This window comes from Anser anser (genome assembly GCF_964211835.1).
Source record: "Anser anser genome assembly, chromosome: 3".
Lineage (NCBI taxonomy): Eukaryota > Metazoa > Chordata > Aves > Anseriformes > Anatidae > Anser > Anser anser.
In genome coordinates, this window is record NC_139722.1 from 71,577,072 (window position 1) to 71,600,554 (window position 23,483).

General features: G+C 39.3%; 1 protein-coding gene and 1 long non-coding RNA gene across 8 annotated transcripts in view; one reads left to right on the plus strand and one right to left on the minus strand.

Moving 5' to 3' along the window:
* GRM1 (glutamate metabotropic receptor 1) overlaps positions 1 to 23,483 on the minus strand; it is a 187,350-nt gene that overhangs the window by 24,313 nt on the left and 139,554 nt on the right. For 6 of the 7 annotated variants that reach the window (XM_083828082.1, XM_083828084.1, XM_083828085.1 and 3 more), the window contains 4 exons: positions 21,175 to 21,421; positions 15,303 to 15,471; positions 13,590 to 13,716; positions 7,473 to 8,403 (listed from right to left, as the gene is read on the minus strand). In XM_083828082.1, coding sequence (XP_083684208.1) covers positions 7,473 to 8,403; positions 13,590 to 13,716; positions 15,303 to 15,471; positions 21,175 to 21,421 — 1,474 coding nt within the window. Of the gene's footprint in view, positions 1 to 6,492; positions 7,265 to 7,472; positions 8,404 to 13,589; positions 13,717 to 15,302; positions 15,472 to 21,174; positions 21,422 to 23,483 lie in introns of those variants that run through there. The other variant, XM_083828083.1, reaches the window with a different exon arrangement.
* Positions 10,398 to 21,450, plus strand: LOC310896160. The gene is made up of 3 exons (XR_014581241.1): positions 10,398 to 10,469; positions 16,189 to 16,288; positions 21,182 to 21,450. It is a non-coding gene; the product is annotated as an uncharacterized lncRNA (long non-coding RNA).

Here is a 23,483-nt window from a genome sequence, read left to right on the forward strand (position 1 = left end):
AAAGAGCCTTACCATTTTTATTTTTCTCTTAAATATAGTCTTGGCTAGCGTTTGCTTGATCACAGAAGTAAACCCAGAGGAATAAGCCTAGATCATCAGAACTCTTGTGCTGCATTGCATGTAAGCTTCTACTTAAAGACAACTGTCCCAATAGTATTGGATATCTGGTCCTGCCCCCTCTCCTCAGCTTGTCTTAGGAGTGACTTGTAATTGGTTATACATGTGTTGGGATGTTCTTTAGCTGGGATAACTTGCAAGGAAAACTTACAGTGACTTACTCAGCCTCCTCCTTATTTGTCATTAGAAGGAAAAGGTAAATTCTCTATCTTCATACTGGCTATATTACATATATATAAGCAGATACATAGCTTGATATATAATTTGGTATACACATTTGCCATATCTGATTTATAAATAAATATGATTTTTAGTATTTATTTAAATCACTAGGAAAAAAAACTAAGTGTGGAAGATACATCTCTGACTTATTTATCACCAATTTTATGTTTTTTTCAGATGCTTGGAATAGAACTACATCATGTCTATTAAAGCAAATGCAAATTCAAGCTGCATAGCACAATATTAGCTAAAACTACATAGCTCAAATTTAATGAACAATGTTGCAGCAAGGCTAGAAAAGATTACTATTGGATTATTAAGTTTCAAATTTCCTTATTCTGTGTTTCTTTCCAATTCTTTCACATCAATTGTAAGAGACCCTTGGAAATAGGTAACTGTCTTCTGGGATTTTTAAATATTCACTTAAATCAATACACTGACAAGGACTGAACAGCTTGACTGAGTTTGTTGAATTTTCTTATTTGAAATTCACATCACATACAGGAGAGAACAGGGTAAGGGCTGCTACCTGTCACAGTGCTGTGTGTCCACAAAATCATTAATGGTTTAATCCTAGTAAATAGCCCAGCAAAGCCAGCAAACATACCAACTGCTGAGAGAGAGAGGTTTGGCATTAAAAACCTTCAATTATCCCTGTGAGCATGCAGGATGCTTTCCCAAAAAGGCACTGCGACCTCAGAAAAGGGAGAAGGACTCAACTGCATAAGAATCTAGATGGCCACTGGGGAGGGCTGCAGTGAGCACAGTGATGGGTATAAGCTGGACTGCAGTGGGTGCTGCCTGCCTTCCCCGTGACAACTGTGGCACCAGGGAACCAGACCAGAGCTACCACATCTGCATCGGCGCTGCGAAGGAAGTGGACTGCTCTGTGATATGACCTGGATGGGATGCAGGAGCCCTGTGGACACGGTGCCCTATGTCCTGATGGGGAGACAGGGGCCATGCAGCCACATGCATGCTGCCACGGAGCAGCCCTGCACCAAAAACTGGGCCTGTACTTCACAGGTTTATTGCTAGATTACTGGGCAGATCAACCATACAATGATAAATAAATCATTTAAACAAGCTACCTAACCTGTCCTGTATGATTTTTTCCCACCGTCTTTTTTTTTTTCTTCTTCTCCTTTTAATCTCCGTATTATTTCCCACTTGCAGGAGCTTACGGCCTCTGCTGTTTCAAAACTCTTTCATAATCTGCCTTACTCCTCTGGGTAAACCTTAGCAGGATGGCTGTGCAGACACAGCATATTTAAAGACTTTCTTGTAAGTGCCTTGGAGTATAGTGTATTCCAAGGTCTGTAATGGTCAAAAAAAGGGCTGTTGTATTGTGCATGCAATACTACCACAGTATATGGAAAGTACCCACTGCATACTGCATCAATTCAATTCTCTAAACTGCAAAAGAAGCTGGCCTACCATTTCCTTTTAGATTCAGTGATTGTCTCTGTACTGATCAGCTGTACGATAAGAAGGTAAAATTACAACATACAGTAATTTGTACAACAAATATTTAAAGATAACTCTTACAGGCTAGGAGTTGCAATTTAGGACCAAAGAATAAACTCTGTATTGTAGACATCTCAGATTGGGCTCACGTCCTAAAGTGCAGGAGTCTAGAAATATATTATTTTTTGTAGGAGAAGGTACAATGGTTATTATCAGTCCTCCTTGCACTTCCCACTAAATCCTTATTTCAGATCGTTTGATGCATTTCAACCAGACAGAGTGAAATTCTTTGTACAGCTGTGCCAAGTTGAGATTGTTTTTATTTGATTTCACACATTTTAGCCTGCAGAGGTCAGAACAAAAGTCATTGTTTTCCTTACATTAAAAGTTTTTTCATCTTCTGTTCACACTTCTCTCTGTGATTCTGCTACCCCTTAGCTTCCATAATACCCTTCTTAAAGATAGCGTATTGGCTGCATGGAGTAGAGACTTGAGAATGAGAAAAGGGAATACTCCCAGGCGTCTCTTCCTGTGATGAGGCGCTCCACTTGGATCAAGTGAGAAGCTGTGAAAGATCTGCATGTGTATGACTGCAACTGAACATGCTGAACATTTACTCTCTGTTTCTGGAAGCTCCAACTCTTGCCATGCTGCACAGTGCAGTTGCCTCCTCCCACCACCGTAAAAACAGTGAAACAAAATGTCCTACCTTCTGGCCATACTTATGCTAAGATTCCCCTCACTGCTTGTGTGGGAGGCTTTGAAACGGAAGGAGCTGAAGAGCCCAAAAGCCTTTTTGGACTGTGAGTCGTCAAGTGAAATGCGTCCCAGAAAAACGTGGCATGTCAGCACGGCTTGCTCAAGATGAAATGGCAACTCAGCAAGTCAGTTTAAAGAGAAGGGGTAACTTAAGAATACCTGGAGAAAATTTTATAACTTGCAAGACAAAAAAGCAGTTGGTTTCTAAGTCCTGGTAAGGGAGCACACATGAGTTACTAGAGGTAGCTGAGAAACATGATTCCCAGCTAAATTTCCCAGTACACACAAGAAAGGATGAAGAACAGAACAGGCTCATGTATAGAAAGCCAGAGACAATGTACGAGGAGATGCTGGGTTACCCAACCCTTTTTATTGGAATAAAATACAGCCACTTTGAAAGACTTTTGGTCCAAGTGACTGCCTGGACACTGCTTAGAGATGCCTGGGTGAGCAGACTAGAGGCATGGACAGCCAAAACAAGTCAAAAGGATAAATAAAAAGTATGTGCTTAGAAATATTTTAAAACAACCATTCATTTCTCAGTGCAGGCAGATGGAGTAAAAATAACTGAATGCAAGTGTATTAAAATTAGACAAGGGTATAGAGGTGGCTCAGGCACTAATGTGGAGTCCTGGCCACACAGTGAGTCTTGCTAGTTCCCTTCCCATCACCTCATATTTTGCCACACAACTTATGCTGACAGCTAAATCCTTGCTTATTCTGATTCAAAATGTACTAAAATGGTTTCCAGACCTGGGCTCTCAACCAAAAATTTAAAATAATTTATATTTGAGGACTGAGGCAGTAGCTCAGCATCACCACAAAAATGGCAGCTAATTACTCAAAGGTGCACAAAGAACTTAACTCCTGTGTCCTCCTCAGCAATCCTCCTCCACTGATCCTTTCTTGTGCAGCCCACAAGAAGTCTCGGGTCTTGCTGTGTGTCTCAAGCTCCATATGAAGTGCAGGTGTGGACTACAGAAAAGCCATGCAAGAGACCCAGCTCCAACCTCCTGTACGCTGAGCAGGGTCCATTTGAATCAGTGGCTGGAGAAGGCTGGAGAAGGCCTCAAGATCAGTATCTTCAATATCACTGGCTACTTTTTTCTGCATGTAGCCCAGAAAGGAGCACTGCTTCCTTGGGGAGATATGTCATAGGCTGGAAGCAATTATGGTGAGGATGGAGGGAGCACACAACAGAGTGAGAGCCACACCAGGCAGCGCTGCATCCCACCTCAGCCCTCCCTCCTTTATACCTGCCCTTGGTATCTTACAGGCACTTTCTCAGAGTGCTACTCTTCAAGCTGATTGACCCTCATAGGCCAAAGTAACATTCATGGTCAAGTACTAGGCTAATGATCACAGCAAGACCCATACCAGAAAGTTCCAATCTCACAGGTGGGAAAAAAAAAAAAAAAGATTAAAAAGGCTCTACTAAAAATGCTGTAACAGCCACGATCTTATAATGCCACCAAGCAGCACACTCTAACAATAACTGCCCCCCCACAGCTTCAATAAATGTAGCAGAGATCACTGTCTCGATCTCTCCTGATGGAGCTGTTCCATTTTTTATAAATATTTAAATATTCATTTGACAAGAGGAAGAGACTGACAATATCTCAGTACTGAAGACATTCACAAGGGATCTCTCAGACCCAGATTTGAGTTGTCTCACAGAATAATACAGGGTATTTCTCTAGGGTTTGCATCAGGATTTTTTTCCTCTTTTCCAGGACACACTGCTGCTCAAGAACAGAGAGAAGGGGGAGATTTGCCCTGGAGCGATGTGTTGTCCAGCTATAGGACATCAACCTGGGATGTGAAGGAGATGTTCTTAACCTAAGTGAATATCTTAGCTATTGTCCTACTGGCTATTGGGGTAAAGATCCCTTACACCCTACCAACTCCTTCATCCCTGCATAGGGAAAAAAAAGTCATCCTGGCCCGGAGAGGATCTTTCCCATCAAAATCCAATTCTATGAAACATTTTGAGAGGCCAGAATTTTCTGATGGGAAACATACCCTACTGGAAAGTTCCCAGCCAGCTCTATTTAAAACAGTGCTGTCTATAATCACTCACAGTTCAACTCAGCCAAGTAAGAGAGAGTTCACACCTTCATGATTGCACACAGCATCTTTGGAGTGCCACAGATCAGTAAAAGCAGCACGCTTTGTTATTTTTGTAAAGACCAATGTTACTGAACAATTTATTTTCATTGAAATTGTGTTGGTAGTTCAGCTGGGACATCCATTTTTCAAGTTGACCTCTGTATCAGCACAAGATGTAGCTGAAGGTTTTCTATTGACTAATAGATCCTATGTTAATGGACTTCCCTAGTTAATTCTTCTGCTCTACTTTACAAAGGAGAAAGGAAGAGCAGGTTGGCTGGCTCTACTTCTAAAGCTAGTAGTTAAACTAACAGCATAACATTGGAGGTTGGTCTTTTAACAAGGTTTATATAAGTTTGATTTGCCCTTGTAAATCTAAACTAGCTTCCTCTGTTAAAGTTAACTCAATCTAACTCTATATCTGCACGCTAATTTAATTTAAATGGATGCCACTTTTCTGTTTAGAGGAAGGAATTGGAATTTACTGGATTAGCAGAAGAGAGGTTCAATGCAGACAGGAAGAGAAGGATGAAAATTGAAAAGTAGTAAAAGAAAAGCAATCTGGCAAGAGAAAGAAGAGATGACAAGAAAATTGAAAGTTTGTGGAAAACAGCTGGAAAACAGATCCTTTGAGTGAAACTGATAGCCATTTACAGGGAGGGACATGTGGCTATAGGGACAGAAAATTACAGTATCAAGAAACATCACCACACTCACAGATCTGACTTATTGAAGGAAAACTGGAATATAAATCCCAAGTTTCAATGGGAAAAGAAAAACATTGAAAATCAGTCTGGAGGCCGTTTCTGTTGGCATTAAGCATATTTCAGTTCTTTCAAGCCTTTTTTTAGGAAGGACCTGAACACACATTTTAGTTAGCTGGGTGTTTGCAAAGCTCCAGTGAATTCTACCCTTTCCTTCTTGGTTTCCTCAGTGGCTCCCAGTTCTGTGCCTGTCAGCACATTGTCCTTAGAAGCTTTGCAACAGACTCTGTTAGGAGATAAAATATCCTCCCAAACCCTAAAATGACCTTTTGTACTTCTTTGTGCCCGTGAATGGAGAGGTGTGCTGTCCTTCCTCATAAGCAAGCCTAGTATACCCCTACCTCTGTGTTGGTTTAGGTGAGGAACATAGCAGTAACTGTGCAGGAGGTTTAGATCAGAGATTGACATTTTGCTTTGTAAAATAGCTGGCTGCTTGACCTGAGACAAAAGAGCAAAATTCATAGTAACTAGGTTTTGAGTTTTCAGTTGAGAAGAGTACCTTAAAACTCTGTGTTGGCTTTCTGGCTCCATTCCACTCACTGATGCTCAACAGAGGCACAGAAATGCTTACAAAAAATTATGCATCAAAGAATTTGATAAAAAGCTCAGGAAAGCTCTATTGTTTTATTGAAGTGACAATGCTGAGGGGGAAGCTGTTTTCTCAAGAAGAAGAAATATTTTCTTATATTGTGAACTGTATTCTAAATTTACTATATTTAGATATTTTTAAGCACATTTTTTGTTGTTTTTTGTTGTTTTGTTTTGTGGGTTTTTTTCTTATTTGTTTGTTTGTTTGTTTGTTTGTTTCGGGAAGGTAAAAGAACAGTGAGGACTCCATGGCACATTGGGTTGCATATTTGGGTTATTTATGTTTCCATTCACTTTTTTTCCAACCCCTTTTCTAGTAACAAAATAAACTGTACTGAAGTAGCATAAAGGAAAAATTAATTACAGCATCAATTCTGTATGGTATTACCTTCATCCTTATCCTTTCCATCTCCAGGACTTATGAAAACAGTTCTTATGCAAACTGAATGAAAACCAATTCTCGAGTGACTCAGAGAAACCTACAGATCCTAAAGAGATGGAAATTAACCGAATTTTAATTCTGTCAGGAAACTCACTGATTCTTCATTATTTTGATAAGTTTTTTTAAATTGTGACAAAAAAAAATCTAAGCTCATGTCTAGCCCCATGGTGCTTCTTTAAAGATTAAGAAGCAATAAGATAATAAAGATTGCAAACATTCTGACAGCTGCTCAGAGGGAGATGATGTTTCAAGTTCTCTCTCCCCCTCTGCTGCAGCTGGCTTGTGTTTATTCTTTAACAAGGAGAATAACAGGCTCAACTGATGTGGATGTAAGCTCGTGTTCACCTTCAGTTGACCTCTACAACTTTTCACACCAACACTGGTTTTGGGAACATGGACAAGTTTACATTGCTGATGATTAAGAGACTTGTTCATAATTCTGAATATTAAATAGAGCACAGGCATAGTATGAAGGGTGCTTTTGGATGACAATCATGAGGACTGTAACAAAACACTACCTTACAAGCTAATGTTCAAACCCCAGCTTTCACACACAGATCCCAGTGGTCTCAGACAAGTACATGTGATTTACAACCACTCAGACACAGATTTCTGCTCCCCTTTCCCAAAAGGCTACATTTATACTTCAGTTTGGAGAGTAATGCAGAGCATCTGCTCATAGGGGTTTGTGACCCCTGTCGTATGGAGAGAGATGGGAGAAGATGGAATTGGAACTTGGTTACTCCGCCACTGCCTGAGCCACCCCAGTGGTAGAGGGGGTTGTGTACAGGGCTGCCTTTAGAGCAGGAGAGAAAATGAGAAGCAACATGTCAACATCCATCCGAGATTTATATCTAAAGGATCATTTCTACCTTTTCTGCTACATGTGAGATGAAAAAACTTTACATACCTTACTATTCAGCAAACTATGGTCAACCAAGAGAGGACGGCAAAAAGAGGGACATAAAATACGGATAGATCTGTACCTGCAGTCAATCACTTACTTTGGATTTCCAGCCCCTGGTTTCTTTCTCCGGAATATGTTGAGGAAAGTGTTGGACTTGCAAGGTGCCTTGCCATCCCCGACATGCATACGCACCACATCTGAGGTGGTGAAGGCACTGCGGACATTCCTCTCGGGCTTGGCTATGATGATGTACATCTTAGGAGTGAACATGCACCCCAGGGCCACTGTCACACTCAGGCTCACTGCGAAACAAGTGGTGATGATCTTGTAGTTGCTCCCAAAATAGATAGGCACAAAGGCCAGCCAGATGATACAAGTGGTGTACATGGTGAATGCAATGTACTTGGCCTCATTGAAATTGGCAGGCACATTACGAGTCTTGAAGGCATAGTATGTGCAGCTCATGATGAGGAGCCCATTGTAACCCACAGGAGCCACAACTCCTAGGTTGCTGGTGTTGCAGATAAGGTAAACTTCCTTAATACTGGGGTAGGAGAGGATGGGCATGGGGGGCTCCAGGATGATCAGCGTGACCACCAGTGTCAGCTGCACACTGATCAAAATGGAGGCAATGACCACTTGGGCCCACGCACTCATGAAACGTGGCTTGCGGGTACAGATCTTCTTTTTGCTGCCTGCCAGGATGCGTGCAATGCGGTTGGTTTTGGTCACAAGGGCAGAATAACACATGGCAGAGGAGAGACCCACCAGAAGGCGCTGGAGGTAGCAGGATGTCGTGGTGGGTTTAGCTATAAGGGTGAAAGGGCAGACGTAACCCAGAAAGATGCCAGCAAGGATTATGTAGCAGAGCTCCCGGCTGGAAGATTTGACAACAGGGGTGTCCCTGTAGAGCACAAAGATAAGGGTGACAAACATGGTGACCAGGATCCCCAGGCAGGAAAAGACCACAGCCACGATAGACTCTATATTGCTCCACTGGAGGTACTTTACAGGGATGGGTTCACAGCCTGCAGTGTATAGAAAAGAAACAGAGTGTTAGAAAAGTATCTGCTTGAAGAAAGAACTTTTTTTTTTTTTCTGGCTACCAATATAATCTAAATATTAGCTTATGCCTATGTGCCATGGATTATTAAAACCATTTTATAAATGACTGAACAGCAGCATGGAAAGCTTTAGAATAAATATGTTCAAAAACATAGCCATCAATTTTGGGTGACCCAAACATTTGCTTATGATGCTATAAAGGGAAATGAGATTTAGAAAATATCTTCTAATTCATGTTGGAAGGACTGCTGACAAGCCCAGCACATCAAAGGCACAACCCAACACCATCACTTCATTTCAGCATGGATGGGATTATTTCAAATCACAATGGCAGCTTTTTAACCTCCTCGGACTAATTTATTTTAATCTGCATCAAAACAAGAATAAAAACCCACTACATTTTTCTGAGGGTGATTTTATACAGAAAACAGAGTATTTGGATATCTTTTACAGGCAGAAAAATCATAAATCCAAAGTCATAACAGAACTGCAATATGGATACCGTACCTTCTCATTATATTTCTGCTTTTTTTTTTCCCTTAACATTACCTTATTTTCACTTTTTCAAACCCTCTGCTCCTTGTTTTTCATCTACACTTCTTTCATCAGCTCCACTAAATAATGTAATTCATTTCTTATGGAAAAGTCAAACCCACAAAACCTCTCTGCCTTCAGAAAATAAATGGAAAAGGACTCCTTTACGACTAGTACAGATGTGCGAGTATAGGTATCAGTTTAAATGGTGTCTAACTGTCAGAGCTCTCTTCCACACCACTCACCCCACAAAGGAGTCTGTGCTGGAGATATAATATCATCAATGAATATTACACAGCAAATAAAATCCTTTATGTTAATGGGATGTTAAGGTTGGGAAGCTGAGCTACTCAGAATTTTCATTCTGGCATTTCCTGATTTCTGTTCTTGACTTAGCAGTGTTAACATGCTTTTTACGTGTTTATGGGTATTTTCTGAGGTTTAAAATAAAACCGTAATGAACAAGAGATCAGTACCTCCATGAGCCATTGGCAGAGCTGGGGCTGTCAGGCCACCAAACTAAAGGTGGTGCTAGTTACCTTGCAAGAGAAACATTTTTTAACTCGGTTTTATTGCTGAATCTTAGCAAGTGTCCCGATATTGTGATGAGCAAAAGTCATGCTCAGCCTTTTCCTCTTCAATATGGAGTATATCTTCAGAAATCATCCTGTATGAGCTAAGAGCTTCTGAGGCCCAGAATTCTGCTCAGTCTAAATGTATCTTCCACATGTTGAAAAAAAATTACCAATTAATACTTATACCAAAATGTAAAGTCCTCCTTTCTAAATACAGAATAAGTAAGCAGAGGTATGGATCAGGGCTGAGCAAACAGAGTTTTGCTGTAACCTCATTGTGAGAAAGAAAAAAGCCGTTTTTTTTTTGTTGAAATTAAAAAAAAAAAAAAAAAGAGTAAGCCTGAGGCAAAGTCCTGACATGGAAAATTTCTGCACGAACTTTTAATGTCTTCCAATGTCATATGAACTGAAAGAATGCCTTATAATTCTGTACTCATTTTATCTAAGAGTGCCAGGCTGACTTAACTACAGGTAACGCTATCACCTGTAACATCAAAAACAACAGGAATGATAGTGTGTGCATCTGGATATCTTATTTTATAAAGGAAAGGGATTCTCTTTTGCTCAAAAAGATCTGTTCAAGACTCAGATGGGTGAGGAAAAACTGTTCTTCCAATCAGTATTTTTCTGGTGAAATGTAATTAAGGAAAAGCTTTTTATTAGAAGTAGGAGCCTCTGGCCATTAGCTGCAGCAGCCCTGAGCAGGAATTAGCTATTATTTTCATTTAATAGTGGACTAACAGTCAGAAGCTACTGTTCTTTGATTAATACATGCAGAGCTCTTTTCTTAAACCAGAAGACAGTCTGTGGTTGCTGGGAGGCTTAAGTTTCAATGTGTACTTTAAGCTTAGCAACATAAGCCATACTCATATTATTCTACCTTAACACGTTTGGAGACTTAGCCCTTATTCAGCATGTAGGTAAGTCTATTGATTGCTTTAAGCTTATCCTGTGCAAGGTTTTAGAAACATGTTTTGTTATATCAGTGCAATTCCTGTGCATTGTCAAGCCCCAAGAGCCACATATGCTACAAACATTGCAAAAAACAGCCTGCACTGCTTATATCAGCAAACAGTTGTTGCTTGTCAGCATCTGTGAAGGTGGGTCATTTCCCAGCTAGGAGACAGTAGGCTCAGGAAGCTTGTCAAGACAGGGGGAGGATACTCAGGAAACAGTGTACTTACAAATTGCATACATGAAATAAATAATAATAATAGTAATGATGATTTTAAAAGAGAGAGAATCAGTGGCAAAAACTTAAGTTACAAGTTTCTAGTAAAAAGCTGTTTGTTAGTTTTCATCTTCTATTGTCCCTGCAATTTAACCATGAATCATTTCCCAGAGCAGAAGACTAATCAATTTTTCTTTATTAAATTTTATTTTTAAATTATGTTCATACTGCAAGGCCAATAAGACACTCCAAGATATTTTCTGAGGTCATTAACACATCCCAGGTAGCTGATGGCCCCAAACCTTTGTAATTCGTTTCATAATAGCTCTATAAAACTTCCTCTCTTATCTTGTTTTATTGCTTGTTCAAGATGGAGAAAAGTGGGTTTACTAGCTTGACATTCATTGCTCTTATACAATTTCTGTTACTATAAAAGATCTCTCTTCTTCTTTGCACAAGACCTTAAGATACTAGTTTTAGTGACAATTTGTCAGGTCAGTCTAAATGTACAGTTTACATCGTTTATGGAGAGAAATTTCTTTCTGCCTGCTGACTCCACCTCGCTGAATGCATATTTAGTGGATGTAATCTAAAAAATATTTTATATTTAAAACTAAAATTTAAATCTCTGCAAAGGATTGCTGAGCAGCAGAGACTGATTTCAAATGGAGAAAATGAACATCTCGAAAAGCACGTCTTAGGAAATGGGTTAGTATGCAATCCATGTTTCTTAAAAGGACTAAGGATTTTAAAACCTCCATCTGTGATGGAAAATACGACTAAAACTGCATACATGTTTAGCATTTATGATTTAAGGTAAAGGGAAAAACAATCTGGAATGTGAGATGTTAACGTCTGTGTCTAGATGCTACAGTGACTGGCAGGGTATGAATACAACACACAAAACCAAATTATAAAAACATATTTGATGGGGGAAATGCTGGCAAGAAAAGAGATTTTCATACTAAATAGTACCAATAGTGACTCCAGCAAAGCCCAAAAGTCAGAGTTTGTGTAGCTCAATTTCCCTTCCTGTAACCCTGATATAAGGGTTAAAAAAGAATCTTTCTCCTCGATTAGAAGGAATGAAGAATCTGTGCAGAAACAGACTGCCATTTTGATGTTCTCTAGGAAATCAGTCGATGGCTATGCTGTCATTTGACTGATGCCACTGTGATTTTAGAACAGCAGCAGCCCAGTCTCCTTGCTGAGAAGAAACACAAATCAGCAGGTCACTTACTGATTTCATTAAAAGTTAATAGATTGCAACATGCCCCTGAGATTTTTTCCAGCACTCATGCTTTCTTCAACTCCTTTCGGCAGTGCCTGTCATTTTGACATGCCCCCTTTCGAGCTATTTTGGGCAGCTGGTAGCACTGAACCATATTCGCTCAAGTGCACATTGATCTCTCACTATGTTCTTGTTCTGCCTTATTGATTGAAAAGAAGTCCTAGTTTTCTTCCCTGAATAGTAGATACAAACAATTCTGTGAACCTCCAAGAATGTGGTTCTCTGTGGATATCCGCTTTAAAATTAGCAGACTTTGGTATCTCAGAAGGTGGGGGTTGAATCTGAGCTTTTCCAGTGATCAGCACATTTATAAAGGATGCTGTAGATTTTCTAGTGTCTAGAAAAGCAATATGTTTTTCCACAACTGGGGCGCTTGTAGAAGGTTTTTTTTAAAAACTCCTCTTCCTTCAACCCATTTACATGAAACTTAAAGGAACTGAATGATCATTGATATCTCTGTATCCTGATAAATATGTTTGAACTAGGTTTTGTTGCACACCACAGAAAGAGGGAAGGAGACTTTTGGGGTCAGAGGTATGGGGTACAGACACACATCTGTGAACTTGGATAGCTTATTTTCCATTCAAAAAACAAAACAAAACAAAACAAAAAAATGGGTCAAATTTTCCATTTTGTTGTGATTAATAATACACTTATTAGCTGGAAAAGTGGCCAGCTTTCCCTCCCAAAAGAAAACCCCTTAAAATTCACTTGGCTTCAGTGACTAGCTATGTGTTTGGTGCTGCAGGAACATCCAGTTGCCACCCAGTTATATTGAAGGACAATGATGTGATAAGTTGTATAGTTGATCTTCAGCTAGGTAGTGAAATTGTTTCTCTGACTATACTCTGATGAATACTGGCAGCAAAATTTTGCAGATGCAGCATGAGGCAAGGTCTTTCATAGTGATACAAAGCAAACCCCAAGGTCAAGGTGGTGCTTCTCAATGCACTATGTGTATTTTCTTGAGGTAATAGTTACTGTAAAGCCCAGAGCAGGTGTGAGCAGTTGACCTTGGTAGGTAGAAAAGATCAGAAGGATGCCATAGCATACGACTCATTCATATTCACATATTCACAGGGGAGACAAATTCTAATTTTCCCTTTCCAAATTTTCCCTTTCTTCTGCCAGCCTTTTTTAAGATTTTATTGATGTTCCTTTTGCTGGTGGATGTAGAGAGAATGATCTTTATAAAAAAAGGAAATTCTGATAGTTACTTCAAGCCTAGAAATCCCAAACAAAGTATTACTAATTGCAAGATAGAACAAGAGGAAAGACTATCATGTCAAACTGACAAAGATGCACCGAGCTCCTGTGATATTCACTGCTAAAATTGCAGCAAATGCTGCTAAGTTCATTGGTAGTTTTAACAGCTTTATTGATGCTTTTGTTAACTAAAGTGGAGGAACAGACAGAATATGTCATTTCTTCTTGGTACAAATTTCACTGTCTTTATTGTCATGTGTCCTTAAATATGTCCCTTTACTATCTTTGCATGCTATCACCTTACTCTCCACCAGATGCCATTCTCATTGTGCCCTGTCAAATGGGAATGCATTGGGAGGGACACATCCCTACCTGTCAGTTCAGCATTCGGCCACCAGCCAAGCTCACAGGCTTTACAAGTGAATTCATCCTGAACAAATTCATTCTCCTTGCAAGCAGTGCAAATCCAGCAGCAGCTCACTTCTCCTTTCCTGATCACCTGTAATGCAGAACATATCCTCAGTGATGAGCCTCTATAAGAGAACACAGAAGCCCCCACAGCAAACAGGTACCACCTGCATTGTTTAAATGACAGGATTCCTGCATGTGGGACATTGCAAACAAATAGAAAAAGTGTCCTGGATTTATATCTAACCCTTTGTATTAAAAATTGTGCTTACAAGTTCAAGGATAATCTCTTAGGACAATTTCATTTTTTATTTATTTATGGTTTTTTTTTTCCTGAGTTAAAAGTGTAAAACCATTTTCCCTTTTGGTACAGTGTCACAGTGTTACATTTTCAATCAAACTTGAGAAGAGGTTTAGTCTGAGAGATGACTCAGGTTGGGACAAAGTCTTTCAGCTCACACTTAATATCTGTTGAATAGTAAAAAGCAGTAAATAAAGTCAAATATTAGAATGAAGACTGATTCATGCATTTACATATATATTTCATAATATTATTTAATATATTTTATATATTATGTATATATTATATATATATACAAGCACGAGCACATAATTTCTAATTTACAATGAAAAAGATTCTTGTCAGAAAGGAAGAATCCAGCCTTCTCTCCAGAATCTTCCTATCCATCTATATGCAGAACTAAGAAAAATACAAAATGTTTGTTTCATTGAATGAGATATGTATATATATTTTTTTGGTTAACATTTCCTCCGGCATTCTGTGGAAAGAGTCCAATAGACTTCAATGGGAGATGAAGCTGGCATTTTGTATGCATGTTGTTTACATATACACACATACACAAACTGCACAATCTCAAAAACAGAGAAAAGATATTTTGGAGGGCAGTAAATACCAGTACTGTTTCCCCTCCAAGACTGCTGGAGTATGTCACTAAGCCTTTGCCAAATCATCAATCATCTATGGCTCATAGTAGCAATATATGATTTAAAAGCCACAGATATGTTTATTAAATGAAATTAGAAAGGAGAATCTTTTTTAAGGTGATATTCCTGAATCAGCTTCTTGCTATTTTAAACTTACTGCATCCATAGCATTTTGATAGTGGTAGAACATGTCTTTATGTCATCCAGATATGGCAGGTGGCAAAGTACTTGTAGCTTGATACAAGTGCTACTGTTTGGTAAACAGAGAGTGATTTCATTTGTTTTTCCATACCTCCTGTTGTGAACATGAGATATAAATGTACTTTTTAATTATTTTTTTTCTCACAGGTGCTATTTTTGGAACAAAATACTGGATTCCCATGGGTTACATTATTTTAAGGCCCCTGAGTGAATCCCAGCCACTTACCAGTGTAGGCAATGACTAAGTGAAAATCTTGTTCTTTCTCACATAAGGTGAAATTTAATTCAAATCTTGTCATACTGGAAGATTCTGCATCAATGGCAATTTTAGAAAGTATGGGCCTTTATATGGGATTTTAAGAATAAAATGTTGATCTAGGAGTCTTTCTATAATTTTGGCTTTCCTGCAGAAAAGAAAGTTCTAAGTAACACCCTCTGTTTCCCTTGGCTTGAAAGAAGATTGCTCGGATTTAGTGAAAAAGCACTGCCCGGTTATTCACATTTATACGGAAAAAAGGATCTGATGCAAACCTTAATTTGCCCCTTCAAGCAAGGCTCACTGCACACTGATCGGACCATCCCACTCTTGTTCATCTGAATCCTGTAGTCGTCGATGTTGAGTACACCCTCGTGCCAAGTTCCGATGAGGACATAGTCATAGCGGTTGGGCTCTATGTATTGCAGGTTCATGATGTCGTACCTGAAAGGGAAAAAATAGAAAGCTAGTCACTGCCCTGCAATATGAAGGATAAAAACTTACTATAGACTAGAGTTTCATGGAATCATCAAATAATGTAAGATCTGCAGTAAATAACAGCTCTGATTGTCATGTAATTACTGATTGACTGCCCTATTTACATAAAACTGTGGGTAAAAAGTTGTGTGTCCAGGAAGGACTGTATACCAAAGAAAGCAAGCTCTGCTAAAGATTCACCTGTACTGTTGTACTGTTTGGATGGTGTGTTTTCCAGCCATTTTTCAGAACCTTTAACATACACTTGGTGCCTACATATAGATTGCTTGCAGTATTTCTTCTGCTGAGAACCCTGAAGTAATCATCCAGTAGAAATATTTGAACTAACTAAACTGGTGTGCCATAAGTTAACTGTAAGCACTAGTTCGCTATTTTCCTCACCTAACTCAGTGAAACTGTGAGGAAAAGTTAGCAGCCCAGGAACAATATTTACTTCCTTGCCCTAGGCATATAGCACAGAACTTCCCAGGACTAATATAAAAGAACCATAAAACACTGTTACAAAAGCATTCAATTTCCCTACTTCCATCATTGCCCTCCATGTGATGTACCTGATGTGTGCACATCCCTTACTGCTAAGTGTTTGTCTCCTTCTTTTACCTACAGAATGTGGCTTGTGCAAAGCAGTAATTGCAGTAATTGACTGTGGTAATTTCATAATAGGAAATATGCAAGAATGGGAGAATGAATAGTGGAGAGAGGAAAAAAAAAAAAAAAACACAGAAGAGGATGGATCTACAGGCTGGCCTCTTCAGACAAGAAGGTAGGTAACAGGTATGTGTGGGAGGGCTTTAGAAAAAGAGGGTTGCAAACCAGTAATCAGTATTGGTGCTGAAAATCACAAAGCGTCTTCTGTTTTACAAGCCTGGGAATTAGTTACTACCTTGTTTTTCTCAACTGGATTGTCTCAGTCTCTGGACAAAAAATTCTTTAGCTTATAATGAGTGTTGCTAATCTGTATGCACATTAGGAATGAAAGGTAAGAAAAACATGAGCTGTAAATAAAACCAGGATGCTTGTTTGTGGGCAAAGTGGGAGAAATATCCAATTCTTTCTTTTCCTTTATTGAGGTTCAAACACGCAAAATTTCAACTCTGCAGTTCACAGAGGAAAGGTGCTCAAACTACTCTCTAGATGCCTAGTTTTGGTAATTGAATCTTTGAGATCTCTCTAGTGAAAGATAATTTAATGAAGTGCTTACTTACAACTGTATTTAGATCTCAGTCTTGCCAACGTGCATGCTCAGACGATGTCAGTGCCACTGCATGGCTCCACTGAACCATGCAGGAAAAGGGACTCCTGCCATTGACTTCAATGGAGCTCCAAGCAGGTGCTTAAAAAGCAGCTCTACAGCTCCATGGTTAGCAACTGGGTCTTAACCGAGGAGTTGCTACGGAAAGGGGTAAATTTCAAAGTCACCAGAAAAAAATTCCTTCTCATTTCACATCTCATACAAAGGAATAACATAAAAAGTCATTCTTTTTTTCAGCATTATGAAGAGTCAGAATAGCAAGAAGCAGTAACAGCAGGGCACTTTATAATGTAGATTCAACAAACAGGAGTAAAATTGAGCAGGGGTGTACATGCTTCTTGCTAGCAAGCAGAACCTACTTTTTTTTTGGTGTGATGTTGAATTAGACCAATACAAAATCAGTTAAAATGGACTGGAAAATGAATTCAGGAAGGGGAATAAAAGATTACTAAAACTTCATATTCCCTTAATAGAATTTTCTAGCCTACATAGATTGTTTTAATTTTTGCAAAAATATATTATAAGGCACAAAGGGGCATTCATTTAATATCATTCAAGAGCTGGCAAATTCAGGGATATGATTTTATTTTAGGTTGGAAGCCATTCTTATGTTTTCCTATAACACTGTTCCCTTTTCTATCAGTTAACCGTCAAAGAATAAAGTATGCACACTAAAAGATCTTACACAGTCTTGCATATGACAAGATGTAGTACAATACTTGCAGCTTTGATATGCAGCTTGAATTTTAAGTGGAAAAATGTGATCTAACAAATATACTTGGCATGGAGACATGCATAAGTTCTTTATCCTTTCCTTCTTTTCTTAAATGAAAAATTCCATCTTTGAGTAAGGACAAGTTCAGTGCTTCAATAACTCCCTGTCACCATTCCCCCAGGTACACATATACAACTTTAGCAGTTTGGGGCTGTGTCCAAGCTACAAATGATTACCCCAAAATAAGTGAATTTGAGAGCTGTGAAGCTCTAAGAAAGTGAGGACTGTGGAGGCAGCTGGAAGCTACATGCATACAGCAGCATTTTCAGAAGCTATGAAAACATTCTGCACATAAGAAAACAAACCTTTATTTTAATGTAAGGACAAGGTCTCAGGTATATTGGGAAATGCTATGACCAAGTCATTGAGGTCATATGAACAAGTTACTTGTGAGCCAGACCATGAGCCAGCTGGTCACGGACACGCACATACCCTGAGGTAAATGCTGGTTAGCCTGAAATAGCTGAAGTTACTTTTCTCCACAGCCGTAACATAAAGCTGGCAGTAAGTTCGGTATTCTGGAAGGCAGAATGGTAAACAGGATTGCTGAACAATGTTGGATTGTAACTGGACAAAACAACTACCCATGGAGCTAAACTCCAATAATGAATATTTGCCTCACAGTTCTTTATATACTATATGTGTTTTAAGTCTCTGCACTATGCATTAATAATTTACACAAAGCATTGCAGTAGATGGCTTCACCAGATTTGAAGCCAGAACAGCTACTGGGTAGAGTTACATGGGTCTACATCTAAGTTTAGTTAGGGTAAAATGAACAACAATGCTTCTGTTAGCTTGTGAACACAATCATTTCTCCACACATGCAAGGTCAAGCATTGGGGCTGGACACTGACAGCTCCTGTCAGTTGTCCCATAGCATTTTATGGTCAGAGGCCTAAGCACATTTTTTGTCCTTGAAGGGTAAGTTTCTTCCTACTAGCCATAAGGTAAAAGTAGGCAGTTACCCTAGAACAGACAAGAACTTGAGATGTTCTGTCCTGAAATACATGGCTGTCCTCTGCCCCTTGCACAGGCCCAAAGAAGGATGTGGTGTGGACTTCTGCATCCCTCACAGCTTCTCCAGCCATTTCTTGGAATTTGGGTGATATGATTAATATTGAGCAAGCAAATGGGATGTACTCTATGAAAGTCAAATGTTGACAAAGCCGTAAGGGATTCAAAACAAAATTTTATGAGTGTCAGCCAAGCATAACTACAGGCATCTCTATCTGATCTACCCATGACAACCATAAACAGGAGGTTATGAGGATCTGTTGCTCAAAGAACCTAACAGATCTTGCAAGTAATTCCTGGCTTTTAAGAAGGAACATTGCCTTATTCCATCTTGTGAAGCTGATTTGTTTACATTATATAGTAACAAAACATTTAAAAACTTTGTACATATTTATGATGCATTCTTTCACTGGCATAGAAAAGCTGACAAACCAAATCTGTCTCTCTCTGCTTTATTTAGGTGTCATATGTGGCGTATAGCTTTTCATTTTGCTGAGGTACAGAAGTTCTTTGGAGTATTGATACTGTGGTGTGGCACATTCACTTACCCACAATGAACTTTACTGTGTGGGACACTAGAAACTCTAGGATGAATCTAGAGTGACATACTGATACATACAGTTCTACATGGGCATAAACTACTGCTGGTGTACAAAGATTGGACCAGCTGTACAGATATAAATGCCACAGACTGATACAAGGATTACAGCATGAATAACAAAAAGATTGTCTGAATTCTCTTGCCCAAACTAATGCTAACTCTCCAGCTGTGAAAATATAAATGAGAACCAAAAAAAAAAAAAAAGTAAAAAACCTCTACCAAAAATAACTCATCAAATTCTAAATAGGCCAGGAAAGCAAGAGAAATGAACCTTGCTACAGACCAAAATGATAGAAGGGAGAAATTCTATCATCCTGACCTACTCTGGAAAATATCCTGATATAAACCCTCCTATATTTTGAATTCGGGAACTGTTTGTTCTAATTCTGGAATTTATACTGATGAGAGTTGATGGGAGTCTCAGGTTACAAGCTAATGTATAATATGGGATAAAATTGGAAAATTACACCTAAACATCAAACTACATAGCTAAAAACTAGATAAAGCAGCATATGCAAAGCTGGAGCAATGCTTTTATGGAGATAAATAGTGTATATAAAGTTTAAATATATACTAAACAGTACTTTCTCAGTATTATCTAAACTATATGTACAAATATCTGATTTATACATTTGTGTTAATAAGTGTGTGCAAGAATGTAAGGGAATTGCTTGCCTCTAGTTTCAAAGTCTGACTTAGCTCATTTATACCTTTGACTAAAAAAAATACAGTATGCAGCACTTTATGAGAAACAAGACCAAACTGACCAGGTTTTTTCTTATTTTAAATGTAATGAGCTGATTAAATGTATATACTGTGTTAATATAACAAGAAATGTAAATAGAAAATGGTAAAAAAGTTGGTCAGTTTTGATAACAAAAGATAGCAAGAGGAGTAAGAGTTGCTTTAAGGCCACCGTGTCTTGCAAATACTCTTTGAAGGCATACACCAGGCTGCACACTCTTGTTTATTCCAGAGCACTCTCTTTGTGCAGTGTTGGCACTCAGATGCATTTATGCAATAAGCCCAAAGATGGAGTGAGAGAGTCTTTTATAACACTTTAATAACTCAGTAGCAAAACTAACTTAAATGAAGTAACCCCTGAGTAGGATTCAGTTAATAATGAATCATGTACACCAGCAGCTGAATTAAATTTATTTAAAACAAATAAATAAATTCATCTGGGAGATGCCTCACTTAAAAGAATTGGACAGAGTCCACAGACCTAAATGAAGAGGAAAAGATTTATCAGCTGTCTCCCTTAAGAGAAACAAAGGTGATGTCCAAGTCCACAAAATTGCTGTCTCTCTCATTGCTTGGGTACATATTGTGTCTGCTAGGGAGGGGTAGACAGCAGCAGCTAACAAAGCTGGAATTTACTGGACCCCAAATGAGTGAAACCCAGTACCTTCTGGCAAACACTATTACTTATCCTGTTCTATTCTGACCTATCTTTGAACTCCGGGACAGCTGAGCTTATCTGAAGCAAGATAAGGAAAGCACACAGGAGTTCAGCAAGCAAGACTAAATACTGTCTGGCACAGATGCACGGCTGTCTCCTGGGGCACTTGGAGTAGCTGAGATCCAGTTGGAAAAGGATGTGCGCTACAGCCCTACCTTCAAAACCTCATCAAGCAAATGCTTTGTTAAATTCCAAGCAATTGCATTAGGCCCTTTACGTAATAAAGCCCTGGTGGTGAGCCCCAGTGCTAGCTTAGACACCAAAAGTCTGTGAGATACATGGTCCGTCCTCTCCCAAAACACTAGAAATGTTACAGGGTTTATTATAACTCCTGTGTCAGTACAAGCTGTAGCTACCAATGCATCATGTGTTACCAGTGTTATTTCCACCTGCTAGTAAGACTAACCCAGATAACTCTGTTTCTGTCTCACACTATGCATGCTTTTAGCAAAGCAGCCAGAGAAATCTCCATCACCAAATCCAGGAACACTGCCCCCTTCCCAACATCTGGTACAATTAGCTGAGATAAAAAATCTCTTTACCTTCCAGGGGCATCTCCCTTTTCATCAAACCAAACTTCTTCTCCAGAAACACCGATGAATGTGGACTTCAGGAGAAACTCCAACAGCTTGCTGCCGTCGATTGGCTTCATAGCATCACACAGCCCAACGTGTCCAGGACAAAGGGAATGATGCATATTTTGGAGTCCATGAGCCATGGCATATATAGCATTGATGACAAATCCCATTTTACTGTCCTGAACATAGTTTTCTTCTAGGCTCTCATTGCCTGTTTGTAAAAAAAAAAAAAAAAAAGAAAAGTTATAAACAAAAAAGGAATATGAAATAACAGAAAATACGGAAAAAGCAGTGAGAAGTAAAAAAAAAAAAATGTTTTCTTTTTCTCTTATAAAGTTTTACATATTTAAGAAACATAAACAAGGTGCCATCAAGGAATTAAAACAATAATTAAAAAATGAAATAAAGTGAAATTGGCTCTTTAGAAAACCCCATTTTAATCAAATTGTCAGCTTTAATTTGTTCATTCTGGAACTTTTTCTTGTCATTCCACAAAGTTATTTATGGATAAAAGGGTTAAACAGCCCAGCATCAGAACAACACATTTAATCTAGTACAATTTTTATAAGCAATTTGCCTTAAGTTTGATTTTTTGTCACATTTGAAGACTGTTTTTGAAATCTCATTTTTTGGGGGGCAAAGATAGTAATGCCTGTTTCAGTGTAAATAAGCAAACAGTGTAAATCAGCATCACTTCTCAAGTTATCAGAAATAATCATGGTAGATAAAAGTAGTAGTAGGCGCACCAATTTGGGATTACTAGAGAGAGCCATACAAAGCTGGTCACACTAAGAGACATTTTATGTAACTGTGGCTTAGAAGATCCAGCCTGGGCTGGCATTGACGTCTCTGTCCATTGATCAGGAACAATGTGGCAGTGAAGGCTTTCCCCCTTTAGCCCCGATCTGCTGACATTCAGGCCCTGCCAGAGGGTGCCGTTTGTGGCTGCATTCCAAGCCAGGGCCCGCCAAGACCGGGCCATCCCCCAGTTTCCTGTCACAAGCTGCTGGACGCTGCCAGTGCCAACCCCGAGTCACAGAGGACCCAAACCGCATGGGTCCTAAGGGCGAAAGAAACCTCCCTGTTTTGTTTCCTTTCCCCTGAGTCATCCTATTTCAATATGCTCAAAACTGCAAGATGCTGTCATCTGTAGGCCTCCCACGTTACGCAGTGTTAACAGGCGTTTGCAACCCAGTCTCTGGTACTTTGTCTAAGTAACACCTTGTCTGCGCTAGGAAAGTAGGATGTGTGAGAGACTAGGTGTTAACTGACACTTCTCAAAGCCAGGTTGGAGAAGGTAGCTGTCATTTTCATATGAAGAAAAGAGGAAAAACTACAAGTTCACTGAAACTTTCAAGTTAAAAACCAGCTCCTTCTCCCAGTGCAGATATTGTATGGCTTTCAAAGCAGGTAATCAAGACAAACCTTACATTCATCCTTGGGAAAGACTCAGATTTGGGAGGCCTTCTCCATTTGTTTGCCCTACAACTCAGAAACATCACCTGGGGATTAGCACAGATTCCGAAGAAAGGGATTTCTAGGTTTTGTTCTCTGTGTTTCCCTTGCACAGGATATTGGTTGCAACTGGGCAAGGAAGTCTTGCTTCAGTAGCTATTTTCCAGATGAGCAGAGCATAGCAAGCAGTTGTGATGGTGAAGAAAGAAAGCATTGTGAAAATACACATAATCTGACTGACTGGGTTTGTATGCTCCTCACACTGAGATGCACTCGCTGCCAGCACCACCAAACAAGGAGCAGCCAGATAAATATTTCCCAGAGGCAACATATCTGCCACTTTCCTTGCAGGAAAAGATTCGAAACTCCCTTCAAATCACATCCCATTCAGATCCATGTTATAAAATACAGTGAGAATAGAAACCTTATATGTACACCGACAGAATATTTAACCAGGGAAACAAACACTATGGCACTGCATGTACTACTCACTTACAGTACGCATGGCACAGTCTAGGCATTTGTTCCCCAAACTAGTTTATGTGTGGTCTGAATATATTATCCCTAGGTGTGTTTTATCTGCTGATTAGTCCCTTAGGACTAACACAGTGTGAATTTACCACTGCTTCTGCCTTCCTGTAGAGGAAAATGAATGTAGAAAATGAATGTGTTCTCCATCCTGACATGAAAGAGAGGTGGAAAGACCCTGAACTCAGCACTGCAGTTCTCTGCCATGGTAGCCTCTTGGTGGCCAGCAGCTGAAGAGATCACAAAATGACAAAAAGAGGTCACAATGGTTTTCTACCTGAGAGTTTATC